The sequence below is a fragment of the Opisthocomus hoazin genome, chromosome 6, assembly GCF_030867145.1.
Source record: "Opisthocomus hoazin isolate bOpiHoa1 chromosome 6, bOpiHoa1.hap1, whole genome shotgun sequence".
In the NCBI taxonomy this organism is placed as follows: domain Eukaryota; kingdom Metazoa; phylum Chordata; class Aves; order Opisthocomiformes; family Opisthocomidae; genus Opisthocomus; species Opisthocomus hoazin.
The window spans coordinates 62,054,456-62,071,162 of NC_134419.1; the positions used below are offsets into that span (position 1 = coordinate 62,054,456).

The 16,707-nt window shown below is 58.0% G+C and overlaps 3 protein-coding genes across 7 annotated transcripts in view; all 3 read right to left on the reverse strand.

Moving 5' to 3' along the window:
• Window positions 1-467: 467 nt before the first annotated feature.
• CYP26A1 (cytochrome P450 family 26 subfamily A member 1) lies at window positions 468-3,095 on the reverse strand. Its single transcript, XM_075424192.1, has 7 exons — window positions 2,907-3,095; window positions 2,496-2,720; window positions 2,103-2,390; window positions 1,832-1,981; window positions 1,352-1,486; window positions 988-1,140; window positions 468-809 (listed from the first exon to the last, which is right to left on the reverse strand). The coding sequence occupies exons 1-7, from the start codon at window positions 3,093-3,095 to the stop codon at window positions 468-470; spliced, it is 1,482 nt and encodes a 493-aa protein (XP_075280307.1).
• Window positions 3,096-6,641: 3,546 nt separating this feature from the next.
• CYP26C1 (cytochrome P450 family 26 subfamily C member 1) lies at window positions 6,642-14,089 on the reverse strand. Its single transcript, XM_075424193.1, has 6 exons — window positions 13,898-14,089; window positions 13,593-13,817; window positions 13,206-13,481; window positions 11,363-11,518; window positions 7,300-7,806; window positions 6,642-7,022 (listed from the first exon to the last, which is right to left on the reverse strand). The coding sequence occupies exons 1-6, from the start codon at window positions 14,087-14,089 to the stop codon at window positions 6,660-6,662; spliced, it is 1,719 nt and encodes a 572-aa protein (XP_075280308.1). The 3' UTR covers window positions 6,642-6,659.
• Window positions 14,090-14,734: 645 nt separating this feature from the next.
• EXOC6 (exocyst complex component 6) overlaps window positions 14,735-16,707 on the reverse strand; it is a 94,742-nt gene continuing 92,769 nt past the window's right edge. For 4 of the 5 annotated variants that reach the window (XM_075423458.1, XM_075423457.1, XM_075423459.1 and 1 more), the window contains 3 exons: window positions 16,566-16,678; window positions 16,302-16,313; window positions 14,735-15,868 (listed from right to left, as the gene is read on the reverse strand). In XM_075423458.1, the coding sequence (XP_075279573.1) occupies window positions 15,736-15,868; window positions 16,302-16,313; window positions 16,566-16,678 (258 nt within the window). In that variant the 3' untranslated portion in view covers window positions 14,735-15,735. The remainder of the gene's footprint in view (window positions 15,869-16,301; window positions 16,314-16,565; window positions 16,679-16,707) is intronic. The other variant, XM_075423462.1, reaches the window with a different exon arrangement.

Consider the following 16,707-nt stretch of genomic DNA (forward strand, 5'->3'; position numbering starts at 1 on the left):
CGCAGAGGATCATCAAAAATAAACTTTATTATCAAACTTAAAATTCACACATTAAACATAATATCTAGACAAAAATAATACTGAAAACATTCTCAAACAATAACCATTTTAGGTAATTTGGATGAGTAGCTAGTTACCACTGTTTCAAATGCCTTTAAGAATAATTCTTAATACATACACCATCGTGAAATGTCTTCAAATGCTTAGCTGGCCAGCGTTCAGTAAGACTTTTAAATAGGGGAAAACTTATTTCTATAGAAATAACATTATCTAATTATGAATCAGAGACCCATAATTGTAGTGCTTGGGGAAAAAAAATATCATAGCCTTCTGAAATATTTAGAAGACATAAATAACTACTGTACATTTACAAGTTTAAATATTTAAAGGCCTTTGTTACTACAAAAAGTTGCTATGTACATAATTAGATGCTATCTAGAAATCCAGCTGAGGCAAGCATTGAGCTCTCAGATTTGGCCACTGAAACCTATGAATTTGGTAGGCAGATTGTCCACAGGGTACACTATGGGGCCCGTTTTCATTGTAGGAGGTCCATTCAGCAGCTGCCAGTCACAGCTCCGAGCCAACTCCACTGTAAATATTTTTAGAAGGACTTTTGCAAACTCTTTGCCCACGCAGCTCCTCAAGCCCCCACCGAAAGGAATGAAACTGAACCTAGAAGAATCCTCTGGAGATGGAGACATGAAGCGATCCGGGTTGAATTCCTCCTTGTTGGTAAAGAGATCTGCCACATCGTGGGTATCGCAGATACTGTAAATAACATTCCAACCTTTAGGGATCTGGTAACCCTGTCAAAAGAAGAGAAAGGAGACGTGAAGCACCCTGTTGCATTAAATAAGGCTAAGTGTCAGCACAGGGCACCCCATCTCCCCTCCTGGCTTCCTGCAGGTCCCTCTAAGGCAGACAGGCTACGGGCACACACGCGTACTTTGCGGCTGCACTGAGTCAAGCCCAAGCCCCGCTTACATTTAGCTCAAGAGTCTTGAGTGCAATTCGAAATCCTCCAGGAACAGGAGGGCTCAGCCTGAGGGTCTCTTTGATGACACAGCTCGTGTACTTCAGCTGCTCCAAGACCTCCATGTCCAGCTGCTTCTCTTGGTTGGGACTGCACAGTAACCCCTAGAAAGGAAGATGCTGCCATGACTTTTATGGAGCAGGCAGCCAGGGCCCCAGCAAGGCAAAGCAGCTGCCCCTCAGCGAGTAGCATTTCCCTGCCACCCCCTAAAAGAAGGGCACCACCTGGGTGGAGGAGAGCCCTGTCTGGGACACCTCTCCTGGAGGTGCCTTCCCCCTGCCCACTCCTGTGAAATGGCTCTGGGGAGACACACACCTTCACCTGCAGCTCTTTCCTCACTTTCTGCAGGACATCGTGGTGGAGCCCTAGGAAGGCGATCAACGACGTGGCAGCGCTAGCAGTGGTTTCATGGCCTCCAAACAGCAGCTCTGTGGCAGACTCCTTCAGCTCCTTAAACACAGGACAGAGGAACACAAAACAGGTCTTGAATATAACATCACCTCCACCAGGTCCACTCCACCACCAGGTCACTCCGCATCCCTCCCAGGCTGGCGTGGACACCCATGGGCCAGGACGGGGGTGGTGCTTATGCTCCCTGAGGACATGGCCATGGTCCTGTGCTCCCCATCCAACAGCCCGGCTGCAGCTTCTGCACCCCCGTGCGCTACACGAGCTGAGTTACTGCATGGGGAGAGGGAGTGAGCCTCCCGCTCTCTCCTTTTGGCCCCAAAAGATAAGCATGCTGCCGCCAGAGGGGCTGGGGAAAGGGACAGATCTGGCCCTGGGCAACCTCACCTGCATGTTGAGCTGCTCCCCGTTGCCCTGCGTGTGCTCCATCAGCAGCTGCAGCGCGTCCTTGTAGCCACCCTCTGGCTCCTTGCGGGCCATCTTGGCACGGATGTTCTCCTCAATCTTGGCGTGGATGATGTTGCGTGCCCGCAGGCCCTAGCCAGGCAGCAGGGAGAGCGACGTGGGACTTGGGCAACCACTGCCATCCCTCCCGTCCCTTCCCTGCTGCCCTGGCTGCAGGGGCACCCCTCTCCTCCCAGCCCTCCAGGAGCCTTACCCGGTAGAGCCCGCTGAAGGGCACGTCGATGGGGAGGGAGAAGAGGTTGCGGATCATCTCCTCGAAGGCCTCCACCAGCTGCTGCTCGCCGTCGGGGCTGGCCTGGCGGGGCTGGAAGCCCAGCAGGATCCTCATGGCGATGCGGAACATGAGGCGCTTCACCTCGGGGTACACCAGCAGGCAGGGCCCGGCAGCGCCCAGCCACCGCGCCAGGCAGGAGCTCACCTCCTCCTGGATGACGGGCACGTAGTGCTGCAGGGCGTCCCGGGAGAAGGCCCGCATGATCACCTGCCCGGGGGGGGGCGAGGAGGAGGAGGACGAAGAAGGGGACAGAGGCTCAGCCGTCGCGCCGGGGCGGCTGCGCCCGCTCCCCGCCCGCCGCCCGGGCCGTACCTTTTTGCGGTGCTTGTGCTGGGCGCTGTGGAGGTTGGAGAGGCAGCCCGAGCCCAGGATGGTGCGCACCGAGGCCGGCCACTGCACGGAGACCAGCCGGTGCTCGCCCAGCAGGATGTGCCGCACGTTCTCGGCGCCCATCACCCGCACCGTGGGCCGCCCGAAGAGGTGAGTCTTGTAGATGAAGCCGTATTTCCTGCGCTTCATCTGCAGGAATTTCCGCCTCTGGATGGGGGAAGCGGGAGAATACAAGAAGTTTTGAAAAGGCGGAGAGGACGGTGCAGGGAGGGCGGCTCTGCCCCACCCGGGCGCGGGGACAGGGCGAAGCCGCGGCTCACCCCCCCCCCTTCCCCCGCAGCCGGAGGAGGAGCCGGGCGCCTCTCCGCTCCCCGCCGCACCGCCTCGCCTCACCTGCAGCACCATCTGTAGCGTCTCCCCGAAGAAGGGGAGCCCCATGGTGCCCGGGGGCAGCGGGAGCGGGCAGCTGGGGTCGCGGCCGCTGGCGCAGTACAGGTCCCAGAGCTTGACGGCGGCCAGGAAGAGCAGCAGGGGCAGCAGGAAGGTGCACAGGGCGCTGGCGACCAGGGCGGAGAAGCCCATGGCTGGGGAGCGAGTCCAGCCCGGCCCCCCGGGAGCTCCGAGTGCGTGGGCCGGGCTCGCCGCGGGCCGCCTTTTATACCCTACCTTGGTCCGATAAATTAGTTCACCCAAAGTTCATCTTTAATTGCGGATTGGGGCCTGGCTCCTCCCCCCGAAATCTTTAACTGTTTGCTTTGCGCGGCGCATCCCGCCCGCCGCAGACAGCCGCCGGGGAAGGGAAGGTGCTGGCGGGCAGCGGCTCGCTCGGGGCCGGCTCCCCGCTCCACCGCGGGCGGGCTGCGGGACGCCGCCGACAGCCGAGGGCCGCCCGCCCCCTCGGATTTATCGCCGGGGCTCGTCAGAGACCAGGAGGTTGCGCCGAGGCGGAGAAATGCCCCGCTCCAGCAACCGGCTGCCCGGAGACGCCTACCCTCGGGGCTCCTCCGCTCGTCCGCCCGCCGCTGCCGCCGGCCGGGAACGGCGAGCCGGCGGCCGGACGGGGCGGGCGGTGTCCGGGGCAGGGGGAGCCCGGTGGCTCGCCGGGCCGAGCCGCACCCGTGCCGCCGCGTCGGTGGAGGAGCCTCCGCTGTCCCCCGGCTCACTTCGAAAGGCCCGGCTTGTGTTTCTGGCCGGCCGCGGAGGAAGGAGCCGCGGGCGGGGGCAGCGGTCCGTCTCAGCCTCCCGATGCAGGTTCAAGCGCGGGTCACCGAGGGAAAGGGAGGTGAGCGCCGAAAGGAAACACCTGACCCGCCGTGCCCGGCCCCTCGCCCCGGGAGCCGCTGCCCGCCCTCGCATCGCGGAGCCGTCGGGGCTGCCGCGGCCGGGCAGGGGCCGGGCACGCCGCCCGCAGCCGGGGCGCGGAGGGGCTCGCTCCCGGCGGCGGCGGGCGGGCACTGGGGTGGCTCCGGGGCGGAGCGGGGGCTCGGCCGGGAGGGGGGAGGCTGCGCTCGCTGGGCGCCCGCGGGGTACCGGCGCGGCCCGCGGGGGCGGACGGGGCCGCGGAGCGCTCCGCTGGGCACGGCAGCCACCAGTAAACTGTCGTGCGCGGGGGGGTTGTGGGGGGTTTTGGGTTGTTTTATTTTTTTCCCCGTTTTTGTCTCGTTTTCCCTCCCTGTTACTTTTGCTCCTTGCCCCCAGACAGGCTCAATAAACGCTGGAAGTTGTGTGTGTGTTTGTGTGCGGGGGGAGACGTCACTTTTAAATACTATTTTTCTGGCAATCAACGCATCGCACGGCACCCTCCCTCCCCTTACGATGCCTTGCGGGAGCGGGGCTGCCCGCCTCCGCAGCCCCTTGCCCAAGAGGGACCCCCTCCCCCGGGCACCTCCTCGCCCCGCAGCCCCTCGGCGTGCGGGGCCCGGCCGGGAGCGGGGCCGTGCCCTGACCCGGCGCTCTCCCCTTGCCGGGCGCTGACCTGCTTGTGACCTACAACACGGACCGTGACATCTGCGTGAACCCGGCCGGCATCCGCGCCAAGTTCACTGTCTATCAAAATAACGAGATACGGTGGCCTGAGCACCGATAATTGCCACAGGAAGGCTTTATTATCTCCCCAGCTGTGTATTCTGCTCGAGAAGAATCAAATGGTAAAGAGTGAAAGGGATAATTAAAAACATCTTGGAAGGGGGTCAAGAAATTAACAGCCTAATATGAACAAACTTTGATTACAAGTAACAATTATTACACTTCATTTGGAAATGCTCGTGTTTATCTGCAAACAAAATCAGTTTCAATTTTTTTTTTTTTTTAAGCTAGATTCATGTTACATTTTTCGACGGGTGGCTACGGGGCTTGTTAGCGCTCGGGGTAATTTTTCAGTGCGCTGCTGGAGGAGCCCCGGCCCTCCCGCACCCGGTGCTGGGTGCTGAGGCGCAGCCCTGCCCGCGGTGGGATCCCGCGCTGCCCGGGGGCCAGGGCCACGCCAGCAGCTCCTGCTAATTAAAGTCAGTCATTGCCACTTGCAGCCACCACCTCCTGATTTCGCCTCCGGTAGCCAGAAAGATTCACCTTGCAGGACGAGGTCAGGAGGGGCAGAGGCTCTGGTTCACGACGGGGTCGACCTGCCAACAGCACTTAACTCAGCCCTGCAGTTCAACCTCTTCCAGATTTGACCTGTCACTTTTGGGAGCCGCATTTCTGCCCCAGGTAGCGTCGTGCTCGCTGCCCAGCCCTCCGACAGCAGCGCGGGCCCCGCCCTGCAAGGGGCCCTGGCCAGGGTGAGGTCGTCTACAGCCCGGCATTGAAGCCGAATGGTGACTGAGATTCAGGGGACGGGGGAGCTCCCCGGAGCCAAGGGACTCAAGCCTCGTGCCGCTTTTCTGCCCTCGCGGGCCAGCCTGCTGGCTCTTCGCAGAGAGCACACTGTGCCATCGCGCCTGGGATGTGCTGGAGGGACGCACCAGGCGAGGGGTTTCCCCCACTGCTTCCACACAGGGTATGTGACAGTGGCGAGCAGACGTGGAGCTGGAAGGAGCGTATAAACACACTGCAGTGGAGCAAGAACCTGAGCCCAGCTCTGTTCTCAGGGCACAAGCAATAGGATTCAGTTCATTTTACACAGGAGAGAAATACCCTGTGTCTCAGTGAGGCAGGCTGTACTCAAAGGCCACCTAAAAAGGTGCCCTCAGCACCCAGGCACCACCCCCTGGATGGACCCACAGAGCTGCTGTCCTGGCACCTTCCCTGGCAAAGCTAGGCTGCAGGAGGTGATGCAATCAGTCTGGCCAGCCAGCCACCATGGGGCCTGTGTCACCTTGCAAATGCCCCCTCTGCAAGGTGGACACCATCATCAGGAACAGGGCACTTTCTACCACCAGTCAGACATATCCAGAAATGTCCACTTTCCAAACGTTTATTCCCTGAAGCCCCCTTCCCTGCTTCAGTGCCATCCCTCGGTCAGGCTGCGGCTGGGGAGCGCATCCTACGGCAACCCCAGAGCAGGGCTTCATGGCAGACCCTGAGCAGCACCATGGCGCTCAGGCACAACATACACAGCTGCTACTACTGGGTGAATGAGACGTCCTCTGTATACAGGCTCTAATGGGAAGTGCAGGAATGAGATTAAATATTTACAATAAAAACCACTTTAGACCCTATTATTCTAGCTACTGCTGTGGGCTGGGCAGCCCTGGCTTGTGTCTTCCTGCAGAGCCCTCCCATCTTCCCCCTTCTTACGTCTAAAAAGCTGCAGTGTGCAGGATGTTCATCCCGCCCCTCCCGTAACGCACCCATAGGAGGCAACCCTGGGACAGGCAAGCTCTGGGAGCCTCAGGGGTGGGGCTGGGAGTTTTGCTCCCCATCCCTGGTGGCAGGAGATCTGTGTGGGGCAGGGGCTGGCTGAGCCCCCACGGGGGATGCTTCAGCAGGTTTTTCCCCCGGGCTGGGGCTGAGGCTCACCCCGGTGCTCAGGAGCAGGACTCTGCAGGACCCTCCTCACCGGCTTGCAGACCAGGAGGGGAAAAATAAAGAGACCTCTGGGGTTTTGCTCTGCAGCGCCATCCCCAGCCCGGGGCAGCAGAGGCCAGTCCCCGACAGCCATGGGGAGGCATCGACGGCAGGGCTGAGGGCGGCAGCGTACCCCCGGGCTCAGGCCTCGCTTCCACGGCCGGGCTGCAGGGGGTAGAAGTAGAGCTGCAGCCCGTCGCCGACAGGGTGCACGATGGGCACGGTCTGCATGGTGGGGTAGCCAGGGGTGGCTAGCTCCCAGCGGGCCGTGCAGACCAGCTCGATGGCCAGCAGCTTCAGGATGGCCTGCGCCAGCTCCTTGCCGATGCAGCTCCGCACCCCGCCGCCGAAGGGGATGTAGTGGAAGCGGCCCGCTGCCTCCGTCGGGGCGGCACCGAAGCGGTCCGGGTCAAAGCCGCCGGGGGGGCTCTGGTAGACGGCGGCTGTCTCGTGCGTGTCGCGGATGCTGTACATGACGCTCCAGCCTTTGGGGATTTGGTAGCCCTGCAGGGGGGAGGGAGAAGAGGGGAGGAGAGGAGCGTTATGTTCCTGTGCAAGTGGCCGTGCTAGCAGAGGGGGAGCACAGGGAGCCTGGGGACAGTCCCACCACATTGCCCATCTGCTCTGCAGCTCCTTTTCTCCCCAGCCCAGCTAGGACCCGGGGAGGCTGCTGGGTGCCGCCTTCCCCTGAGCTACACTGCCAAGCACCACCACAGTGCCAGACACGGGGGGCTTGCAGGCAGCAGCTCCCTAGCAGCCCGCCGGCGTGCAAGGCACTTACATCCAGCTCGAAAGTCTGCAGAGCTGTCCTGTAGCCTCCGGAGACTGGGGGCAGCACCCGCAGCACCTCCTTGATCACACAGTCCAGGTAGCGCAGGCGGCCCAGCTTCTCCAGGCTGATGTCCGAGCGGCAGCGACAGCTCTGCCCTGACGGCGCCCGGAGCTGGGGGCCAGCGCAGGGACCGCTCTGGGGGAGCGTGAGCTCCGGCGGGGCACGGGGCTGCGGGGAGCCTTCCTCCGCTGGGCTTGGGGGCTGGCGCTGGTCCTCGCGAGCATCTTTGGCCATGGGGCAGAGAAGTGTCTTCTCGCTGTCCCTGCGCTGGGTGGCCAGGGTGTCCAGGCAGGGTCCAGCAGGGCAGCACTCACACTGCTGGTACAGCTCCTGGGACACCAGCTCCTGCCTTATTTTTTCAATCACTGCAGGGTGCTTCAGTAGCAGGAGGATCAGAGAGGTGCTGGCACTAGCCGTGGTGAAAAAAGCAGCGAATATGAGCTCAATCGCTGACTCCTGGGAGAGGAAGGAAGGTGACAAGTTTGAATACCATTTTAAACTGCTTGTGATTCAGGCGGTTCTCACCTTTTGCAGGTTTTGTCCCTGTGCAGAGGGCCCTGCCCCTCCTCTGCTCTCCACAAACCTGCACCCACCCTGGGCTGGCAGGGACCAAAACCTTGCTCTTCTATTTCTGTACAAACTGGACATCCACTTGCCAAGCGACTGATGCAGAAACACAGCTGAGATGAGTACACACCACCTCCAACGAAGCTCTTTTGAGCTCTCCTCCCAACATTTACAAATTTTAAAGAAGCATTTTAACATGCCTTTTAGCATGCTGAGTGAAGTTCATTTCCAGCACTATGCTTTTCACCTTTACCTGCCAATTCCCCTTTTTGCCCAGCTTTTACCTTTCTGCCCAGCCAGGGGTTATGAGGCTGTGTGTTTACGCATAAATCCTAGATGCGCTGGCAGCTAAAATGGGTTGCATTTAATCCATCTCCAGTCATAATCAACCGTTTGCTTGTCTGTGAGGGGACTCAAACCAACGGAGTCGAAAGCAGAAAGACCCCCTGCTACAGCAGGTCAGCAGGGAGCTCTCCCGCAGGGACGCACACACCAGGCAAAGGACTTGCTCGCTTTCCAAGCTTTACAGCCCAAAGCAGAGCAGTGTTCCGGATAGCTCCGTAGCGGATGTGTCCATGTCCAGTTAGGAGGTTAACCAGCCCGGGCAGACCACAGCACTGTCAAGTCCTCAATATGTGCCCTATTGCTGCTCATGGACCCCCACGCAGCCTGCCAGTCTCCTAGGGACTGTCTGTGGGGTCTGTATGGCACAGCACACACCAGCCTGCTGCGGGCTGTTTGCAGCACCCTGTGATCAACTTTTGGAAATTGTTTTCCCAAAGTTAAGGGTTGCCCAGAACTGGGTCATGGAATGCTACATCTCATGACAGCAAACATAATGCTCAAATTCACAGCACTGTCTGAAGGTGCCAGTGGTTCTGCAGCACTGGGCTGGGAGCGCTGAGGCCAGAGACCAGACCCAGAAGCCATGGGAGAAGCCCGAGGGAGGAGCACAGGGAGCTGCCATCCTGCGAGGGGCTGGGACCTGGCTGGCACGACCAGCACTGACAGCTCCAGCCCCGGGGCAAAGCGGAGCAACACCCCTGGGGAAAGCAAGCGGTGTCCTTTCACAGCTGTGCGTCTGGATTTTGAATTGTTCTGACACAACTGGTTTCTGGAGAGGTGAAGCCAAAAACACAGGGGAGGGCACCTGAGGCCTGAAGGTACCTGGAGCCACGTCTGGTGAGGTCAAGGGTAATGTAACAAGGATCACTCTTTGCTACCGTCCCCAGCGCTGTATACTGGCTGGACTAGAAGCTTTTGCCAAAGTGCAGCTCTCCAGGGCATCTCTGAGCTGAAACAAAACCTCTGAAATAACAGATCCCTGTCGACCCCTATCACACCTCCTGCAGGCGTTAGCAGGAAATTTTACATTCACAAGGCAGCAGACCCAGATGAAAAGAAATCTCTCAGTTCCACCACTTGCACTTAAAACCCAAGACATTCCAACAACACGCAAGGAATTTAGGGCAGGCTCTGCGATTTGAAACAACAGCCCTTCTGACTCCCTGCCTCGACCCCTGACAGTGCTGCTACAGAAGCTGTACACCAAGCTGCTGACCTTCCCTCCCTGCTCTCACAAGGCCAATGTAACCGGTGACCGGGAGGCAGCATCCTCCCACAGCTTCACCAGTATCGTCCCTGCGCTACAGCCCGACTCCCCGTCTGGGGAGGCAGGACCGGCAGCATTACGGTTCCACCCAGCCAGCCAGAGACAGCACTGTTACGTAGGATGGGGAGTTTTTAAATCCTTCCAAAGTTTTAAATGTTTTAAAACAGTACTTTTAGCGAAGTGATACCTCTTTGATGACCTTTACACTTCAAGGGTCCTGCGAGATCATTCCAGCAGTGCAAATCACAGTGTATTTAGGAAAAATTTCTGGGAAAACAGTTTTTCAAAATCCCTTGAACAGAAAGCAAATTAGCAGCGACTTCTGTGGCAGCGTTTGCGGTGTCTCTCAAAGTCAGATATATCCACGGCTCTGAGACAGCTTTGGACTATTTACCCAATTACAGCATTTCACTGGATGAGAGCTCTATACTGTTTTCTTAGAGCGGAGAATACTGCCCCAACTGCAAGCACAGGCAGTTTGGTTTGCAAGTCATTTTGTTAAATACAGACCAGGTAAAAATTTTCTAACTATAAAGGTACAGGACAGCATATGAAAATATTATTATTTGAATCAGCTGGCCCAAGGTCATTGCCATGTCACTCCATGTGAGGTTTAATATCTCCTTATTCCATTTGTGGTCAGAGCCAGGGACATGATAAGAGATCATGTAGTTATTCATGTGTAATATCCATGTGAATACTAACAGAGATTAATCAATCAATCACATTTTGAATCTGGCAATTATTTAAAAAAATAATTATATGAAAAAAATACATTCTATTAGAATTAATAATATAATAAATAATTATAACAAAATTACTTTAAGAATATATGCTGGTTCTAACTGCATCTCACAGTCGCTGTAAAGTCTTTGAAATATTTTTGATTTAGAGATTACACTTTTACAAAATATTTATAAAATATTAGTCTTTAGATAGTTTTCTTTAAATACCTAAATAAATGCTAAAACTATGCATGCTCAATACTTTTAAACTATATTAAAATACTTTTAAACTACATTCTGCTGCTGTACCCATGCAAAACTGCTTCAAAACTTGTCATATAAATGCAGTGTTGTCTGTCATTCACTGACACCAAGGGACCTGGAGCTATGAACAACATGGTACTAATGACAATTTTTTCCCAAGGCCATTGGCAAAATACTCTTCATATTCAGCTGGTAGTTTTGGCTCAGTGAGGACCACTGTGTCCATCCCTAAGTCACAGTGATGCATCATGTTGCAGCATGGCAATCCACAACCTAGACGATCTCACTAACGACAAGGTGATAGGGAATGACCCAGAATCCACCATTCCATCCCTGGACCTGCTTTGACACACCGTCTCAGAGGTTTCTGGGCTCGCAGCCCCGAGGAATGCGGTGACATGGTCTACAGGCCGCGCTATGCCAGGTGCTGCGGGATGTTTGCGGAGCATGTGATTAGCTCCAAATATTTCCAGGACAGGATCTTGGGGGCTACCAAGTGCACACTGACAGACAGAGCCCTAGCACAGCCACATAACTCTACCAGCATCCTAAGGCAGGCTGAAGCCTGGTGGCCGTGAAATGGAAAGGTAGAAGAGGCTTTTATTCCTTTTTTAAATGTCAGCTCTCTTCTAACACAGAGACCAGTCCCACAAGAGCGTATGAGCATGCCGAGCCCAGGCTTTCTTGCTCGCACTGGAGATGGTGTCCTCAGAGTTGGTAAGCGGAGGGCCAGAGCCAGCGGCTGGTGGTGGGTCCCCACACAACCCTCCTCCTGCCCCTCAGCCCAGGTCTCTCAAAGAGCCACCAAGTCGGAAGGGACACAGCAAGGGGGAATTCTCCTTACCTTTAGCTCCTGCATGGTGAACTCTTTGCCGTGCTCCTTGGCACTGTTTATTATGAAATCCAGAGCGTCGCTGTGATCTTCCGGGCTGTTTCTCTGCAGTTTTTCCTGTATAGCCTTCTCCATAAACTCATGTAGCATGTCCCGTGCTTTGATTCCCTGCGGGAGGCAGACACAGTTCAGGAGAGCCCTAGGAACCGCCCCCCTCTCCAGAGAGAGCAGGGGACCCCAAGTGTGGCAATCCTTAATCCTGGGATCTGTAACAGCAAGAACTGTTTAATCTGTCGCCCAGCCCCAGAGCCTTGCAAGAGGCAGCAGTTTGAGGGGAACTGCTGCAAATTCTGTTGCCTTGCTGTCGTGAGTCAAATCGACAAGTCCTAAGAACCACTCTGAGAGGAAAAGCCAGTAGGAGACCCACGGTACCAAGTCCAGTGGCTTCTGCACTGAACAAACACATGGTTGTGTCAGGTCCAAAAGAAGCTTGTCCAAAGGGACAAGAAGAGGTAACTTATTAAAACTGCATCCGAGCAGCAAGGCACACCTGAGCCAGGAACAAATGAGCGGCTTTACCGGGGTATAGTAGATAGAGACACAGTCATCACACCCAGCTCATCTCCAGCTGCACTGCACGCCCATGCAGCAAAACATTCAGGTAAGACCTCAGCAAGTCAAGCGACCAGCAATCTCTTTGCAAAGTGGGATGGATGGAGTCAGAGAGTGTGTGGCCCCGCATCAAGATGCCTCCTGCAAAAGCCAAAAGGACCAGAGATTTGGGACGAAAAATGGCCAAGACCAGATGTTGGGAAGAAGACACAAAGGCCGAGATTTGAGGTGCGGAGGACTGGACAAAGGAAACGGGGCTGGGAGCAAGAGGAAAGACAAGGGGACCTAAATGCAGGTTAAAGAGGTTGGTCTGGGCCCAGACAGGCTGCGGCTGACCTGAGAGGGGGCACGGAGGGATAGGACGGGGGGTGAAAGCTCACACTGGTGACAGCCTGCGAAGGGAAACTGGACAGGGCGAACAAGAGCTTTGAACCAGTGGAGAGGAGCAACAGGGAGGCTGGGGGAGACCTGGGACTGGCTGGGTGAGGTGATCTGGTGGGGCAGAGCTCCCAGTGGAAACAAGAGATCAGGCAAGGCCTGGCTAAAAGGGGCAGGAGACTTGAGCTGTGGTAAGGGTGAAGAACCCACAGCCAGAGGAGGGAACGCAGACTGAAACGGGAGAGGAGGGGTGGGACACAGGACCAATACCTAGAGCAGGAGTGTGGGGAGGCAGGTGAAGAAGGGCAGGGCAGCAGGGAAGAAACTGGAGGTGAAAGAGGCAGAGGAGATTGTCCCTCTGCCATGCTGCCCTCCAGCACCCTTCACTGTCTCTCTCTGCCGCTGGGGGACAAGGGACCAAGGACCATAAGAGGGCCTCAAGTCCTTGGGGTGCCCTGCAGTGCACTGTGCCCACCTGCCTTCGTGCTCATGCCCACAGACCCCTCTGCTGTGGGCTGACATGAGTCCAGGCAGGATGAGATGGAACAGGACCAGACATGATGGACTAACTAAAGCCAACAGTGGCAACATACAGGCTGAGGGAGGAGAGGAGCCCTGCGCTGCACAGTGAGCTGGAGCCAGTGCCCAGAGGTGCTGGAAGTCAACCATGAGCAGGCAAGAAGTGCAGAGAGGAGGAGAGACAGCTGGGGTGGGCAAGGCACCAGGCCTTCAGCACTGGAACAGGGTGCTGCAGATGTCCTGGCCCATCGAACGTGCCCCTTGGTGGGCCTGGGGACAGGGGGTCTGTGCTGCTGGGGCCGGCTGCTCTGGCCCCAGGCAGAAGAAACGGGGCAGGCGGCAGTACCTTGCGCAGCCCGCTGAAGGGTATGTTGAGGGGCAGGGAGAAGAGGTTCTCTACCAGCTGCTCAAAAGTTTTGGCCAGGTCCTTGAACTGCTTTTCCTCCAGGCGGAGCCCCAGCAGAATCCGAGCTGCAATGCGGAAAGTTAAGGTTTTAGCGGAGGAATAAACTGCGATGGAGCCCGGCTCCATGCACCAGCCCCGCAGCTCCCAGCTCACAACCTTCTGGATCCGCGGCAGGTAGCTCTCCAGGGCAGCGCGGCTGAAGACTCTGGCCAGGATCTAGGAGGAGAAGGGGGGGGAACAGAGGCAGGCGGTTAAGGAGGGGGGTCCCACGCGCCACCGAGGCCCAAGCCTGGGCTGGGTGCCCCGTCGGGGCGGCCGCGGGCTCACCTTGCGGCGCTGGCGGTGCAGGTCACCGACGGAGCTGAGCAGGGTGTGGGAGCCCAGGATGATCTGCGTGCTCTGGGGCCACTGCGCGCTGACCAGCGTGTGCTCGCCCAGCAGGATCTTGCGGACGTTCTCGGCGCCCGTCACCCGCACCACCGGCCGGCCCAGCAGGTGCGTCTTGAAGACGTTCCCGTGCCTCTCCCGCCGGGAGCTGTGGAAGCGGGAGCCCTGGGGGCGAGCCGCAGGTCAGCCCGGGGCTCCCGCCCGCCCCTGCCCGCCGCGGCCCCTTCCCGCCGCGCCGCGCTCACCTGCAGCAGCCAGTGCAGGGTCTCCCCGAGGACGGGCCAGCCCATGGAGCCCTCGGGCAGGGGCAGGGCGCTGGCGCGGTCCCGGCTGCGGCTCCAGCGCAGCGCCCACAGGTGCCGGCACAGGGCCAGCAGCAGCGCCGGGGCCAGCAGCGCCAGCGCCGCCGCTTCGGGCCAGCCGAGCCCCGCCGGCATCCTCCTCCGGGCGCCGGGGCAGCGGCGGGCGCGGGGCGGGGGGGGCGGCCCCGTCGGCGGCGGGGGGGGGGGGGGGGGGGGGGGGCCTGGCGCTCGGCGACTGGCCCTGCCGGCTGCTGCCCGCCTGCTGCCGGCTGGCCCCTCGGCCACGCTTATATAGACACCGGCCACCTACGGCCGGTCCACCTTCGGGGGTGACGTATCCGCTGCATATTTAAGCGGCGCGGCCAAGTGCGGCGATTGGCGCGGGAGGACCGGGGACAGCGACAGAGGGGCGCGGGGCCGCGGCCGGGGCAGCCCCCCCTCTCCTCGGGGCGCCCCCCGCCCCGGCTGGCAGCCCCCCTCCGCCCCGCCGGTAGCCCCCCGGGCCGGCCCTTCCCGCCGCCCGAGGAAGGCAGCGAGTCCCGGCCCGGCCTCCCGCCACCACCCCAGCCCCGCGGGCCCCGCAGCCGCCCCGCACCGCAGCCGGGGGGATCCCGCGGGCGGGGGCCCCCGCAGCCCCCCGAGCTGCACCCCGCCGTCGGGGCAGCCCGGCCCCCGCCCGGCCGCGCCGGGGCTGAATCATCGCAGAGCCGGGACCGGCGCAGGTCCCCGGAAACCAGCTCCGAGCGCGTCCCGGTGCACGGAATCAGACAGCAACAGGGGCGAGGTTTATATTACTGTATTCAGACCGTCAATAACTTAAAAATACAGCGAAAATGTACATTATTTTTACAGGTTCCATTTGGTTTGTATTTGTTAGACATTCTCTTTGTGTCTGAAACAGCCGGGAGGGGACAGCGCAAAGCGCCCGGTGGTGGGACGCAGTGCTGATCGCTGGGACGGGGCTGGCGGGGCGGGAGGACGCGCGTACGGACCGACAGATGCGGCACGAAACCAGCAGCGGCAAACCTATTCCTTACCGGGACCTGGGGAAAAGCACCCGGGATCTTACAAAAGTACAGTTAGAAATGGTAACCCTGAGGAACAAAACCAAAGCAAAACGTCACATTATCAAGAACTCCAATGGTTATTTACATTCACAACCTCGAGATTAAACCCTCTTGGGGAACAACGCCTACGAGCCCTAATCCTAAATAAATATCAAGTCTAGTTCTCAGGTAGTTTTCAAAGGTACCAAAAATCAGAAGATTTTTTCATACCTCCAGACTACAAAATCTGGTATACAAAATGATATCCAATCACTTTAAGGCTAATATACATTTAATGCAGGAAAACAATCGGCGGCATCTGAAACGCAAGTATCTCAGTGCTTAAAAAAACATCAGATTAGGATTCATCCAGAAAACAACAACTAAGGGATCATTTCTGAAACAATTCCTACCCGGAGCAAAATTTTGGACACCATGTCTGCAGATATTTAAATAACGTATTTACAGTTCAGCTGTTCCATGTACAATACGAGCTGGTTTTTATTGTACAGTCTCATTTTTCACCATTGGTTTACAATATACAAAACAGTATTCGATCCATTAAAAATACGTACAAAGAACTGTTTGCTGAAGACTCCGTGTACAAGCCAACTGTTGCATTTCTTCCTTCACCCGGTGAAACGAATGTCCTAATTGATTCCACTGTTTGCTTAGTAGAAATAGTGGCTAAGAAATAACCCCTCGGCGCGACGAGACACCATCAGTTTAACAGCCCTACGTGTGCTGGGACATGCCATTCACCAAGCTCCTAAGCTGCTTTACTACAGTCTCTATGAGCTTCTGCTTGTCGCGATCGTTCTTCCTGAACTGAGCAAAAATGTTGTTCTTTTTGCTAGAGTCTTTCATCCTGGAGAAATAAAAAAGCAAACAGCACAGACACATCAGAAACACAAACCTGAAAAGGAAAAATCCGTCTATTTAAATAGGTTTACTTTTGTTCCTCTTTTGGTCTTTCTGCTAACAGGAACTGAACGATGACAAAATCTGTTACCTGTGTGTTCTTCAGATAAACTTCCACGACGCGGGACTCGATTTAACAAGCGTTACTGCCAAGCTGCCCGGCAGCATCTCGCAGGCGTCCCTCGGGCAGGACACCGGCCCCACCGACCGGCCCGGCGCCCGCCGGTGTCACCTCCCTCCCCGGCGAGTCCCGCTGGGCCACCGCCGAATTACCGGGTGCCGTTACTGCTCGCCTCCCTCATCAGTGGATTTAAAACGAAATTCGGGAAATAGCGTAAATCGCGGCAACAACGTGTCGTAGCAATAAAGGCGATACGTACCCTCTGTGCACCCTGCAGCACACGCGTTCGCCGCCGGCAGAGGAGGAGAGAAAACAGCGTTAGCGAACGCCGTCGGGCCCCAGGACGCCCCGGCGTGGGTTTTTCAGCCTCCCCGGCCCCCGCGCCCGCCCTGCCCCGGCCCTCCCCAGCCCCCGCGCCGGCCCGGCCGCGGCCCTCGCCCCGGCTCTACCCGGGCCAGCCCCCCCCCAGCCGCGGCCTCGGCGCCCCCGCCGCTCTCGGCCCGGCCCCGCCGCCCGCACTCACTTCTCCAGGAGCGCGAGGGCCGCGCCGGGGCTGACGCGCAGGTATTTGGAGGCGGCCTGCCCGTAGTCGGCCAGGTAGGTGGACCAGTCCCACACCATGAAGAGGTCCAGCAGCTGCGGGGAAAGGCGGTGGGGCAGCGCGG